This window comes from Falco punctatus, assembly GCF_963210335.1.
Source record: "Falco punctatus genome assembly, chromosome: 2".
Lineage (NCBI taxonomy): Eukaryota > Metazoa > Chordata > Aves > Falconiformes > Falconidae > Falco > Falco punctatus.
In genome coordinates this window covers 102,902,806-102,916,735 of record NC_137581.1, presented here as the reverse complement: position 1 = coordinate 102,916,735, position 13,930 = coordinate 102,902,806, and the positions used below count along the sequence as shown (strand labels likewise).

Sequence of the window (13,930 nt, the reverse complement as noted above, 5' to 3'; positions counted from 1 at the left end):
TGCTTTAATGTATTGCACACAACATCAACAAAGTTTTGGAGATGGTGCTTACCTTACCCATCCTCTCTCTAGCTTGTTCATACGAGTACTGCTTGAACCAACAGACTTCTTATGTTAAAATGTCTTGAGTCAACAAGTCGTGTATTGCCCATATCTTGAATTGATAATTTATTACCACTTCTATATATTCCTCTGCTCTGTGAGTTGTCTATACTATTCTGCGTTTGGCACTGGCATGTAAAAGATGTGCATGTTGAATTCTGTTGAAGTGCCAAACGGGCATCCCCAAACTTGATGGTGTGGCTTGTTTAATTCAAATACAGGCATGCACTGGTTCCATCCAATCTTCGTTTAATGGTTTATTTAATATGGTCTTTCTAGATGTGGTATATTTTCCACTTACTGTTTTATATTTTGATTTATGGTACATGTTTATTAGCCCACATGTGTGGTGGGCTGATCCATGCAGTCTCCATGCAAGGGCTACTTTGGAAAAAACTGACCCTTGGTGGTGTTGCTGCTGCTGCTGTCATATGGCATGGAATATCCCTTTGGTCAGTTTGGGTCAGCTGTCCTGGCTGTGTCCTCTCCCAGTTTCTTGTGTACCCCCAGCCTCTTCACTTGTGGAGTGGCCAAGTAAGAAACGGAGAAGACCTTGTGTCAGTCCAATACTCTGACCAGATTCTTTTAGATATTCCATACATAGAGGGTGTAATGTGTAATACTAGATTTACTTTAAGATAGTTGATGTTGCATGGAATTTCTGATTTAGCAGCATGATACAAATTATTCTAAAAACACAGGACAATGGCAAGTTACACTTAGGAAAATATAGCAGTTACAGTACACTGCTCAGTCACAATACCAATGTGATTCCTGTTACTGGTCTCTATAATATGCTCACCATCGCAATGCTGGGTGTCCTCAGTCACCAGGAAGGAATACATGGGTTGAAACCAGCTCAAGCTCATTGCTGTCTTCAAAATTCTTTTGCTAGTTGTCTAGTTCGTGTACTCTTGTATTGGGCTGAGCCACATATTCATGATCTGGCTGGCTCAAGGAGACATTTATACCACCAGTTGATCTGCTTGGCTGTTGATAGCTGTTTATCTAAAAGGCCACCTTCCAGTCTCCTTTTTGTTGAGATAAAGTCAGCTTCTTTGCATTATTCTTTGAGCTGCATGGGCACTTCACCCTTGGTCATCTTCTCTGAGCCTTCTTCCGTTGCAGGGGTTTGACAGGTCCTGTTCCACCCCTAGGGCTTTAGTCAGTCACATCTTGACTCTGTGCAAATACTGCTCAGCAGTAGCTAAAAGATCTCCTTGTGTTATCAGCATTGCTTTGGTCACTAACCTAGAATGCAGCCCTATACAGGCTTCTGTGAAAAAAATTAACTTCATCCCAGCCAAACCCAGTACAATGGTCATTTTTAATACTTTAGAAACTCTGATTACGTGAATGAGTTTAGAATATGGTATTTCGACATAATCACATGCTGATCAATATATTTTTTTTGAAACTGAAGACCTTGGAAAAAGAGAAATAATTATGTTCTGTGTTTGAGAAATGTCAGGCATAGTTCTGATGTAAAAGCTTTTGATAAAGGAAAATCCCTTTTTTGCCCTCTCCACCTGTCCACCAAGCCACACTATGCTATCAGCATTTTAAGAGGGGTCAGCTTTGCGCCCAGTCAGATTTGGTCAAGGTAACTGTGGTGCTTTATGTTACATATTTACCTTCATGGAAGTTATATAATTGAGGAGGAACCCTGCAGCATATTATGAAACGATTTGCAGTTTCATCTCTTTTTCCCAGACCCAGTACAGTGGTCGACAGACCAGGTGCTCCACTGGGTGGTGTGGGTGATGAAGGAGTTCAGCATGACTGACATTGACCTCAATGCACTCAGCATTCCTGGACGAGAACTCTGCAGCCTCAGTCAAGAAGACTTCTTCCAGCGCGTCCCACGGGGAGAAATTCTCTGGAGCCATTTAGAGCTTCTCCGAAAATGTAGGGGAGTTTTTTTCTGTAACTGATTTTACTTATTCCCTTTTCACCCTTCTCTTTTTTTCTTTCTTTAAAGATGAAACCAATTGTGAACAGTTGTTTTTCTTCTACTTCAATATTGGCAGTAAAAATGAGGGCATCTGTACAAGATAACAGGAGATATTAGTGAGAATGTCTGCTGTTATGAAACATGTTTGCATACTAAACACTGTCTGCCTGTCTTTTATTGAACTTCGTAACTATTAGGAATTACTGACTGATGATTCCTCCTTTGTTTTTAATAAAGGTTCTTAATTTGTGCATCTCCTGGATTTGATAGTTTTATAACTAAACATTGATTTGGAGTTATTTAATGTGCATCTCTGTGTCATATAGAAATGAAGATTATTAAACATAAGCAATGAAACCCTTAGGTGGTACACAACACAACTGATAAGTGATACATTGTATGTGCATAATACAATAATATATATGTGTGTTTCAGATTTATCATGCTTGGATGTAACTTGGCAGACTAGAAACTATTTCCATCTTCATTTATGTGATGTAGCTAAAGGACGGAGAATGCATAAGATACTTTGAAATTCACCATGTACATCCTTATTTCTAGAAATCAAATTATAAACTTTAAACATCTCTACTCATAAGACCATGAGCTATGCATGTCTCGGTCTTTTGCAAAGTGATACCAAATTCTGACACTTTTCCACTATGAAATATAAAAATTTTTGATCTTCAGGTGAGTTGGAATTTATGGGTTAAATAAAAATTTACTGGGTTTTTTCTAATTTGCAGATGTATTGGCTAGCCAAGAACACTCTGGAGAAATAGCAACTGTTACCATTGATCAGCGTAAGTACTTCTGCCAGCAGTTAATTCATACAGTTAACTGTTTGCGGGTTTAGCACTGTACTTTGGTTCCGCATTGTAATAGTACAACATTTAGAAAATCACTCAAGAGAGTAGTTTTCCTTGGTGACGGGAGCAGGGCATATTTTAAACTTGAAAACAAAACATTGAGTTTTTCAATATTTTGTTATTGACTGAAAGGTGTTGTATGACCTGAACTATGAAAGTTTCTGACTTTTATTTTGGCTGGTAGGTTTTCCACTCTCTTTAAATAAGCTGTGTAGGATAGATATTGGAGGTCTTGAATTGTTCTGGTTTTTTGAGTTATAATTACATTAATGAATGGATATATTAAAATGTTATGATTTCAAAAGAAAATGTTTCCAAAAAACTGAAAGGGAGTGTGGAAGAGAGGACTTGCTTTGAAACCAATACTAGAAAAAATACATTAAAGTAACTTTTCAGTTATTTAAAACTCATTCTTCCAGCTGAAGCGGCAGCATAAATTATTAAAATGAGTCAATTTTCAGAAGATTTGTAAGCAGCTGATATGTTAAATAGACTGTGTATTACATCCTGGGTTTGTGTCTAGTTAAAGTCACCTAGAATGAATCATTTGCATTTTCTTATAGCATTGCTATAGAAGGGTTTTTGGTTGCTGTTTGAACAGCAGGTGTGGAGGGTTGTACAGTGACTGTAGACAAAAGTGCATTAGGGTAGATCATAAGGGAACAGTGTAAAGATGAAAAAATGCTTTTATGGGAGCATGTAATATACATGACAGTAAACTAAAGCTGATGTTTTATCTGTAATGTGGCATTACTGCTACAAGTCTAAAACCATAATTTCCACTGAAAGAGTTGAAAAATCTTTAAATTATTCTTAGCATTGTGTGTGTAAATACACGGTGTGTCTTTTTAGCAAAGGAAAAAACTTGGTTCCTAGATGTTATGATAATACAGGTAATAAATAATATATGCCTATTTCTGTGCCAGCAATTTATAATTTATGTTCTGCAATGTTCTGTGCTTTACAGCTGTGCAGATTATTCCAGCATCTGTACAGCCTGCTACCCCAACCACCATTAAAGTAATAAACAGCAGCGCAAAGGCAGCTAAAGTACAGAGAGCTCCAAGGATCGCTGGGGAAGATAGAAGTTCCCCTGGGAACAGAACAGGTATTGTCTGTGCTATTTTAAAATGCGAATGTGGTAACCACTTACCCATTAATTTGAATTACAGTTTTGTAGAACACATCTTTGTCACTCTAAATGTGAAGTTCGTAGAAGTCCATGTGGTGTGAAGGGGACTGCAGCTACAAAATATATCACAAGCACATGTAGAGCTGGCAGGTTCGTTAGCTCAGATAGGTGCTGTGTTAACGTGGTACTGCAGCTTTTGAGTCCTGCAGTAAATAGTGCATAAAATTGTTTCTTCTATCACTTAACAGTCTGTCCTCTTAAACCACTGCACAGCATTTACTCAAGCTTTTAACTTCTTTCCACTTTCCATTTACAGAAAGAGAAAATAAACTTTTATTGTATGTTGTAGAATCCTAGCCTAGCTACTTACTACTTGCTCTACTTGTATTTCTCCTCCCTCACCCCCACCCCTCAATTTGTTGATTTTACAATTAATTGAGTTTTAGGTTTCTTGTTTTGTTAAATGAATGCACCTTCTCAAAAACTGCACATTAAATATGCAAATTTTGAATTAGTTATTCATACGTACTCTTTGATTATTAAGTCTCCTTAATATCTTAATCTTTTTTTTTTTTTTTCTGTCATATTTGCTTTGGTTCTCTCCACTGTTGTGAATTTTTATGCTAAATCCTTTCCTTCCCCCCATCTATTATGTTGTCATTCAGGATTCTTAGGCCAAGATTGTATCGGCTGACATCAGTGAGGAATACTCTGGTGTTTTTCCCTGTAGGCATTAAGTCTGTTATCTGTATATCATTGAGAAGTTAGGAATTTAACTGCAGATGCTTGAATTAAAAAGAAATCTTAATGACTGTACATGCAAGACATTATGTTGACATAAACTGAAGTTTAGGGGGAGTATTTCTAATATTTAATGTTGAAATTTGAGACTAAATTTAAAAAAACCCACACAATTTCCATTACATAGGTATATGTGTGTGTGCATGTGTGTTTATGTGTGCTTGAAGAGGAATAAGCAGCTCTTGCTAAATCTGTTATATTTTTGGGATAGATGTGTGTCTAAATGACTATATGTAGTATTGTGTTTAGTTTTTTTTCTGAAGTTCTAGGGAAAGATTAATGAGAAATCTGGATTTTTTTTTTTTTCCTGTATCAGTTTCTTTTTTAATAGATTAATACTGATGACTTTGTAGGAAAATTTTTGCAAAAGAATAATTAGAAGAAATTAAGTGCAAGTTTTCCTTCCATCGTATATTCTATGTTGGTCTGCTTTAATATGTTGGTTGAAAATTTTTAGCTATCAGTGGAACATAAAAAGGACAAATTAAATTAATTAAACGGAACTTATTGTTCCTATTTCAACAGGAAACAATGGCCAGATCCAGTTGTGGCAGTTTTTATTAGAACTTCTCACTGACAAAGATGCTCGGGACTGTATTTCTTGGGTTGGTGATGAAGGAGAGTTTAAATTGAATCAACCTGAACTGGTTGCACAAAAATGGGGACAGCGCAAAAACAAGCCCACGATGAACTATGAGAAGCTTAGTCGGGCTTTAAGGTAAGGAACTTTAGGAACCGATCAGGTATTAAGCGATTTGCTTCCACTTGGCTACCTTATTTTTAACTATCATAACACAAGACTTGCGGCTATATTAGGGGTGCTAAATTGAAAAATACAGTTGACAGGTATGTTTCAGCAGTTGTGATTCCAACATAGTGAGCTTTTATCAACAAGAAATGGAAGTGTTTCAGGCTGTCTTCATTCCATCATGATTTTGTAGTTTGATATTGGTAAGAGGGACTTGTATTATTGAGTCATTGTAGGTGATGTGTTTGAGGAGTGGGAAGAATGCAAGTAGCTGAATGTTAGACTTTTTCCCCTGATTATTTTGGCCTCTGAAGATTTGTGCAAGTTCTCTGAAGTCATTAAGATTTAACTTCTAACTTCTGATTCTGATATGGTTAAATCTACTTCTCTTGATTAGTTTTCAAGAAAGGTATTTATTGCCTAATCCTGCAATTTTTTTAAGCAGTTTTAGAAGCTCTTTTATGTGAGTAAAGTTGTATATTGGTTGAAGTCTGAGATTTACTTCTCAGCATTTCCACTTTTCACTGCACTATTTTTTTAAAAAAGCAAGTAAACTCATCTACCATTCTTTTTTTTAAAAAAATTACCTTTTCTATTAAAATTCTTCTATTTAAAAATACCTCTATGAGAAATGATGGTAAAGAAAGAAGAAACTGGCAGGCACCAGATAAACAACTTAACTATACCTTTTCGTTTGTCTTGTAATTTCTTTAGGCACAGTATTGTGGATGTCGGAATTATTTTATGAGTTTGAGAGGAAAGTGAACAAATTAATGAAAAAGAAATATTTTGAAGGATGTTAGGTATGGAAAGGCACAACTTCTAGAAGTTCCTGAGCCCCAGATCACTGAAAGCAAGGAAGAGCATTGATACATGCTTACTTTCATGCTTTTTGTTTAGGCATCCTCTTTTGATCTGTTGGAGCCTGTATCCTGTTCTAGATAGATCTTTAGTGTGGTCTTGTGTGGCTGTTCTTCCATTATTTATATATTGAATTAGAATACTATTCATTTTGTAGGATCACAGAATTCTTTGGGAGGGAAGGGCCTCAGGAGGTCTCTGGTCCGACCTCCTGCCCAAAGCAGGGCCTTCCCAGTAGAGCTGCTCCTCAGCCTGTATTGTTGCAATACCATTCCCGCATTTTCAACCTGTGAATCTGCGTTTGTGTGCGGAAGGTACATGTGAAAACTTTCTGGAACATAAAAATCATGTAAATGGTGATGCTAATGTGTTTTGGGTTTTGTTAATAAAGTCTGCAGAAGATCTCAAAGCCAGCTGAAGAACTTTAGAATAATGTTCTTATCACTGGGATATTAAACAGATGTCTGCACAGTAATTTGCATAAATCACTATTAGAGAAGTTTTGCATTTATATTTTAGTCACAGAATTACAGAAATCACATTCCTCAATGTTGCCATTTTGGCAGCTGCATCAATATTGACATGTTTTCTAACACTTGAATGTCTGAAGGGATGTTTAATGCGTCTTGCTACTCCCATGATAAACACTGTTGCCAAGCTAAAGTTTTATTAAATGGTACTATGTTTTGTTTACTAATGTACTGAAATCCCCATGTCAACTATTGATTAATACAGAAAATTTTATGTTGATGTTACTGAGAAATGTGCTAGCTCTTCTGTCCAGCTGTACGAAAACCAGTCAGTATATAAGCTAGGACAGGGTGAAAAGTGGAAGAGCAGGGGTTTTTTGTTACATACACCTTGGTAAATTTTCTAAAATCAACATCTGTTTAGTTGTGCAGTCGGGAAGTGAGAGTTGAAGAAAAATAATTCATCCCTTGTATTATTCTAAAACAAAATTTTCATGTGACTTAGAACATTCCAGTAACTAAGGCAGAACATTTCAGTAACCAAGGCTTTGTGCACTCGCCTGGGTATTTTTATTTATTTTTAGCTTTCTGTATTTTTTGAATAAGCAAATGCTGTAATCAGAAATGCATTCAACATAATATTGAAAAAATCCTCTCGCCGCACTGCTTCAATTTTAACTGTAGTGTTTCTAGCATGAGATGTGGGAGTCTTGTATGGTTTGGGCTGTTGTGTAAATGCAGACTAGTTTCTTGTGATCCTTTTGCTTTCTGGTTATATTGGTAATGTGGACTAAATAATTTAAATTTATTCAGTTTTGTAAATATTTTTCTACAGCATTATTTTGAGACAGACATTGTACAGGATTGTACAAGCACTTACATTTATTGTACAGAGTTAAAAACTTAAAATTAAAAATTGGCTGATGGCACTTGACATATGACACAGCCAAATTTTACAAACTTTGGCTTTCTGCAGATGCTTTGTATTGACCCAGGTCAGCTGGCGCACCTGCCAGTTCCCCAGTTTCTCTATGTCCAAGACCCTGTCACATTTAACATGAATGCCTGCCCAGGGTTCCCACACTCTAAACCCTACTGTATTATTTCACGTGTGAGGGATACACCAGGGTATCACTCACCCATCTCCAATTCTGCCCAGCACAGCAAGACTGTACTTCAAAGCTGAACATAAATTATCATCTCTAGGTTATGGAGTTCATCCAACCTGTTCTAACTAAACCTCACTGCCTCACTAGGAGGCTGAATGTGATGGACACCATACAACAACAGAACCTTCAGCTGGTGCCAAGAAGATGCCTTGGAGGATGGGGCTGGTGTGAAGTGCTGAGTGGGAGCAGAGTAGCAGTTAAGGAACAAGTGTAATGATGTGGAGAAGAAAACATAAAGTGAGGGAGGTGCAGGTGTTAGCTTGGGGGTGTGGAGTGAGGAGGAGGACTGAAGAGGAGGCGTTTGTATAACTATGTCATTCAGGAGAAAGGTAAAGGAGAGATTTGGCAAATGGACCAAACTTGCTTTACCCGCAGAGCAGCAGCAAGCTATTTTGACAGTTCCTGCGCTCCGTAACAGGCCTCTGTGGCTTCCTGTATGATATCAGTAACCAGCAGTCTTGCCAACATTTTTTCTGCATAGTCTGTTCCTCATCCTATCTTTTCTTTGGTCCTGTTGCTTAGATCCTGACCCTCAAAAGTAAGAAATTTAAAGGTGTGTGGTTTTTTTGGTTGGTTGGTTGGTTTGGTTTTGGTGGGGTTTTTTTTTTTGTTTTGTTTTTTGTTTTGGGTTTTTTTTTTTTTTTTCAGAATCTGAGGTGCCCGAAGAAATTTGGTTGGATTCTTAGTAACTTACCTCTTTTACACTAGAGCAGGGAGACAGAAGTTAGGCTTTTTATTTACTAATTTTGCTGGTGAATGAGAATTATTTTTGCTTTACAAGCATGTGACTCAGAGCACCAAGTTTTAGGCAGTCAAGATAGCTGGACTAATTTGCACTGCATTTGGGTAATGATTTTGAGGAAATTGTGTGATTTTTTTCTTGTGTTGTTGTTGTTAGTTTTGGGTTTGATTTTTTTTTTTTTTTTTTTCCCAAATTTATCACAAGCTTGTTAAGCTCATTAAGTCTAAGTTATGTCCCAGCCACTTAGTTTTTTTTAATGATGTGACATGTTCTATTAATGCCTGCAGTGAGACCAGAACAGCAACAGAAGTGTAAAATTCTAACTTCTGTTTTACTGCTATCACCTAAAGTTTTGTAATGTCTCTGGAGCACAGTGGGTCATACAGACTTTGTTATCTTTACTGCGTTTCTGCCCAGTTTGATAATTCTTTTGTGACACGAAGTAAAAAGTATTCATAGTTAGAGAAGTCACTTTTAGATGTAAATAAAGGCAACATATGTAGTTTTGCCAGGATATGAACTATAAAAAAAAAACCAAAACCAACCAAACTAAAAAAACCCCAAACATCTTTTGTAGTGTTACTTCTATCTTTGAAAACAACACTGAGAGAATGACTGCTTTAACATCATAGAAGCTGCAGTGCTAATTTTCAAACTGTTTCCAATGTGAGTTTTTTTCCTCAGAAAAGCAGAGACAAGTACAGAAAGAGAAAGACAATAATGGTGGGGGGACAGGCAGCATTTTCTTATTAAAGCAAAGCATTTTTTTTGCTTATTCCTCCTCCCAAGATGTTTTTTTTAAACTTCTCGGAGACCTTCATTTCTGAACTGGTGCTTCTGACTGCCTATAAAATAAATACTGTGTTTTGTTTCTCCTTAACATATCAAGGTGCAGGGACAGTTTTCAGCCCTCTTCCTTTTGTCATACAAGCAAATAGCTAAACAGTAGCTTGGTATATGAAATTATATGAGAATCTTGATGAGAAAAAGATTAATATTGTGGCCTCTGACTGACCTTAAGAACCAATGCATGTGGAAACTACAGATGCTGAAAATTTACTTTTTTTTTTTTTTTTTTTTACTTTCTGCAGGTATTACTATGATGGAGACATGATCTGCAAAGTGCAGGGCAAGAGGTTTGTGTACAAATTTGTCTGCGACTTGAAAACTCTCATTGGATACAGCGCAGCAGAGCTGAATCGGTTGGTCACAGAATGTGAGCAGAAGAAACTAGCCAAGATGCAACTCCATGGCATTGCACAGCCAGTTACAGCAGTAGCACTAGCTACAGCATCCCTGCAAACAGAGAAAGATAATTAAGCACTAGGACCTGAAAGTGGGAACCTGAGGCCTTTCCTCTATAACCAGAGCAGCTGCTGCTCTTAACCTTTATCACAATTGGAAACTTCTTTTGTTTCTTGACAGTACAATATAAAGCATGATTTTCTATAAAGAACTGGGACTTGCATAAATTTTGATCTTTTAACAGCATATATTTCAATATAAGTTAAGGGATCACCACAAGTTCTGCAGCTTTGAGTCAGGGCCTTTATGGTATGCAATCTGAAATTGATGAGAAAGGTGGAACTGGTCAGCACACTGTATCCGCAGCTGTACAAAGTAATTTTTGCAGCGCTTTTTAATGAGGTACCTACAGCAAGCAGGCTGATCAGTTGTCTGAACTCAGTCCTTCCCAGTCTTCTCTGCTGAACTACCAAATCGGCATTTGATTCTTTCAAAGTTGAACATGTTCATTATTCTCATTTAATCAAGCAGAGCTGAGAGACACATTAAACATTACAAAGCATCAGGTTCTTAAAATAGCTTCTGGGTTTATAAGCAAAGGAAATAAAGGCTAGACTGAACTGAAGATCAGTGCTGAAGAAGGAGATCCAGGTTTAGATCTGTCTTAGGTGAAAAGCCAATTATGAGTATTTCATTATAATATGTAGATAATATGCATATGAGGGCAAGTACTTATCTGTTTTGAAAGACATTGTTAACGCTAGCCATCTAGCAAAAAGCAAAGACAAACTTCTTCCCCCCCCCCCCCCCCCCCCATTACCACCCCCCCATAAGATGATTCGAAAACTTGAAAAAATATCCCTCACCCAAAGAGTAGTTTATTTTGGTGGGAGTTTTTAATGCTCCGTTCTGCACAAGGTGCTTATACCTGCACAGTAGTCGACCTTAGTAACTGAAGACTTTAAATTAATCACAGTCAGTAGTCCCTGTTTAGAAACAAAATGCAAGTTGAAAATAGTTTTACAGTGGACTGAAGTTTGATTTCCAAATTATTGTACAGTCTGACATATATTAAAATACAAAGATGTATTTTTTATTTAAAACTAATTTCCTTCTGAACGTCAAGTGATGTTTTTGAAGCTTCGTAAGCCAAATGCATGCTCCAGAGCTGGATGCAATTTGAAGTGTGGATGATGAATTGAAGTAGTTGGAATGTATCCTGAATTCTGAGCTATGGAGAGTACTTCATGCAAACTTATACGTGCAAGTAAAGTACAGGCTGCAACTTTTGAGCTTCTGTAATGATGCCTGTTAGATTAATTTTTTTTGATGGCTGAAAATGGTGTGATTTTGGGTTTGCTTTTGCCCCTACGTGTTATTAAACAATATAAACATTATGTCACCATACATATTTTCTAACCCCCTTCTAGTAGCATTTAAGAATTAAAATGCAAATGTATAAGGGAAACCCTTTAATTCTTTGAGGGATCAAATTACTTTAAATCTTAAAAGTGTTTGTACAGTGAGGTTCTAAATGTAACATGCGTTTATATTGAGGAGCAAGACCACTGGGTTGTTGCTCTTGAGCTGAAAAGGAACAGTCGTACTTGCAGGCAGAAGGCAAAGAACACAGAAGACATGTATACTTTGAAGATGCATTGAGGACAAAGCTTTTTGTTTATAGGTGGATGTTCATCTGCAGATAGCTTTTGCTTAACTAGAAATCCTGCATGTAGTTCTAGCCTATTTTTTTTCATCACCACAATTAAAAGTTTTGGGTTTTTTTGCCAGATTCTTGCAGTAACTCTTAATATTGTTTTCATTCTTGAGTTCTTAAAGCACACAGTCTACTGAGCATGCTGGTTTTGTTTTATAAAAAAAGTCTGAAGTCCTGAGCAAGGTATGTAAATGCTCTGTCATGGGAGGTTAACCATCAATCCTTTTATTACTGTTACAGTAGTCAGATTCCACCAGTTGGCAAGTGTTTTGAGATGACTTATGCAAATAAGATGCAGGTTTGTTTGCTAGGAATAAGCTGGTAGTTTGGTGGCAGCAACGGTGTATATAACGCTGCTCCATTGCTAAATGGAAGTCCATTACAAGTCATTAGTTCTATTTAGCAGGGTTCATAAGAGGCCTTTTTAGTTCAAATACAGTATAAGAAGAGAATTTTAAAATACCAGCTCCCTAGATCAAACTGGACTGTGGGAGGATAAAGTAACAGCAAAATGGGAACGTAGTATCAATACTTTATTCTCCTGAATATCCTTGTTACGTGACAAACCCTCTAGGGGAAACTTCTGATATCACAGTTTCTTTGTAAATACATCCAATTATTATTTTGCAGCTTTTCAGTAGGTATGATAGTCCTTCAGGTTCTTTGTTGTGGGATCTTCTGCTTTTCCACCACGTTCTAATTAGTAAAGAAGGAATTTTTTAGATGGTGTAAAATCACTGTCACATTCTCTGTAGTTGAGGGAGAAATCTGTGACTAATTTGATGTCTTCAGTAAAATAAAAGATGTAGAATATATTGTCAAAGGTTGTTCTGTTGCTGCCAGAAGGAGAACATAGAAAGAATATTCCCAATTTTTTGTAAAATGGAAGGTTTTTTGCATACTTTTTACTCTTTAAATAAAGACACTTATACTCTGCTAATTAATTATGTATTTCTTTTGTGTTTTGCATTTTTTTGGTAATTTTACATGAAACAATTATTTTCTATTTTTACTCTGATAAAATATTTGTGCATAAAATGTCAATATGGTAAAATAAAAATGTTATACAGCTAATTCCTGTTGACTTCTTAATTTTTCAGAAAGCCATTTGTAATACCATTCAGGTGCAACCAGTTAAAAGATGAATACATGTGCTTTATTCTCATTACTGTTAAGATCACAAGCTCGTTAGAGGAAGAAGGCAGGCTGATCTTCTGAAGATGGATCTTCTTTGATTCGGTATTTGGCTATGTGCTTCTACTTTTAAACTGGAACTCAGAGTCCTCATTACTGTAACAGCTTTCTTTAAGGTCTTAATTGTAAATCTCAAAATGGTGCTTTGATAAAAATAATGTTGGGAACTGTAGCAGGACAAAATGGAGCCTTGTAAAGGAGTTAGGTTTGTGCTTTTAGCCGTGTTTAAGTTGGAAGGGTTCATGTTGATCTGTAGACTTTGGACTGTGTCATTCTTGCAAATAGCCCTACTTACCTCATGTGGCCCGCTAACTCAATTGTTAGTACTGTCCTTATGTAAAAAAGATAAAGTTCTGATTATACTGTTACTACCTTATTTTTAAATGGTGTTTCAATAAAAATATTCTCATGGTACCTCTGAACTACTCCATCTGGACTGCCAAATTTAAGATTGAAATATTTTGTCATCTTCAAACCTACCAGAACACTTGATTTCAAAATGTTTGTGTTTAGCTTGGCAACAACGTGTAACAAACTTAAAATTATTTTTTAGAACATTTCAGTAATTTGTTGGCCACCTTTTAAAGTGTTCAGTATCTTATTAATTGAGGACCTTCTATTTGTGTTTATAGTTACTGATATCTTTATGTTAGTGTTGGTTTGGGGATTCCTGTTCACAGACTTAAATTTTTATTGGTACGATACAGGGAATACTTGCAATTATCAATCTTGAGCAAAATAAGCTGACATAGGATACCGTTGCCTGATAATCAAAGAAGCATGATACAAGGACTGCTCACAGGTTTGTGGGAAATGTTTTTGCTGACTAGACGGGGTGGAGTGTGGGGGGGGTGTGTGTTTAAGGTTGTACATATTCTTAAAGGTTGTGCTTTTTAATATAGCTATAGCAGGACTTCTACAATGTG

The 13,930-nt window shown here is 36.6% G+C and overlaps 1 protein-coding gene across 3 annotated transcripts in view; it reads left to right on the top strand.

Moving 5' to 3' along the window:
* Window positions 1-12,754, top strand: part of GABPA (GA binding protein transcription factor subunit alpha) — a 28,827-nt gene extending 16,073 nt beyond the window's left edge. For all 3 annotated transcript variants that reach the window (XM_080374451.1, XM_080374449.1, XM_080374450.1), the window contains exons 6-10: window positions 1,816-2,010; window positions 2,803-2,859; window positions 3,893-4,033; window positions 5,384-5,576; window positions 9,940-12,754. In XM_080374451.1, the coding sequence (XP_080230577.1) occupies window positions 1,816-2,010; window positions 2,803-2,859; window positions 3,893-4,033; window positions 5,384-5,576; window positions 9,940-10,168 (815 nt within the window). In that variant the 3' untranslated portion in view covers window positions 10,169-12,754. The remainder of the gene's footprint in view (window positions 1-1,815; window positions 2,011-2,802; window positions 2,860-3,892; window positions 4,034-5,383; window positions 5,577-9,939) is intronic.
* The last annotated feature ends 1,176 nt before the right edge of the window (window positions 12,755-13,930 follow it).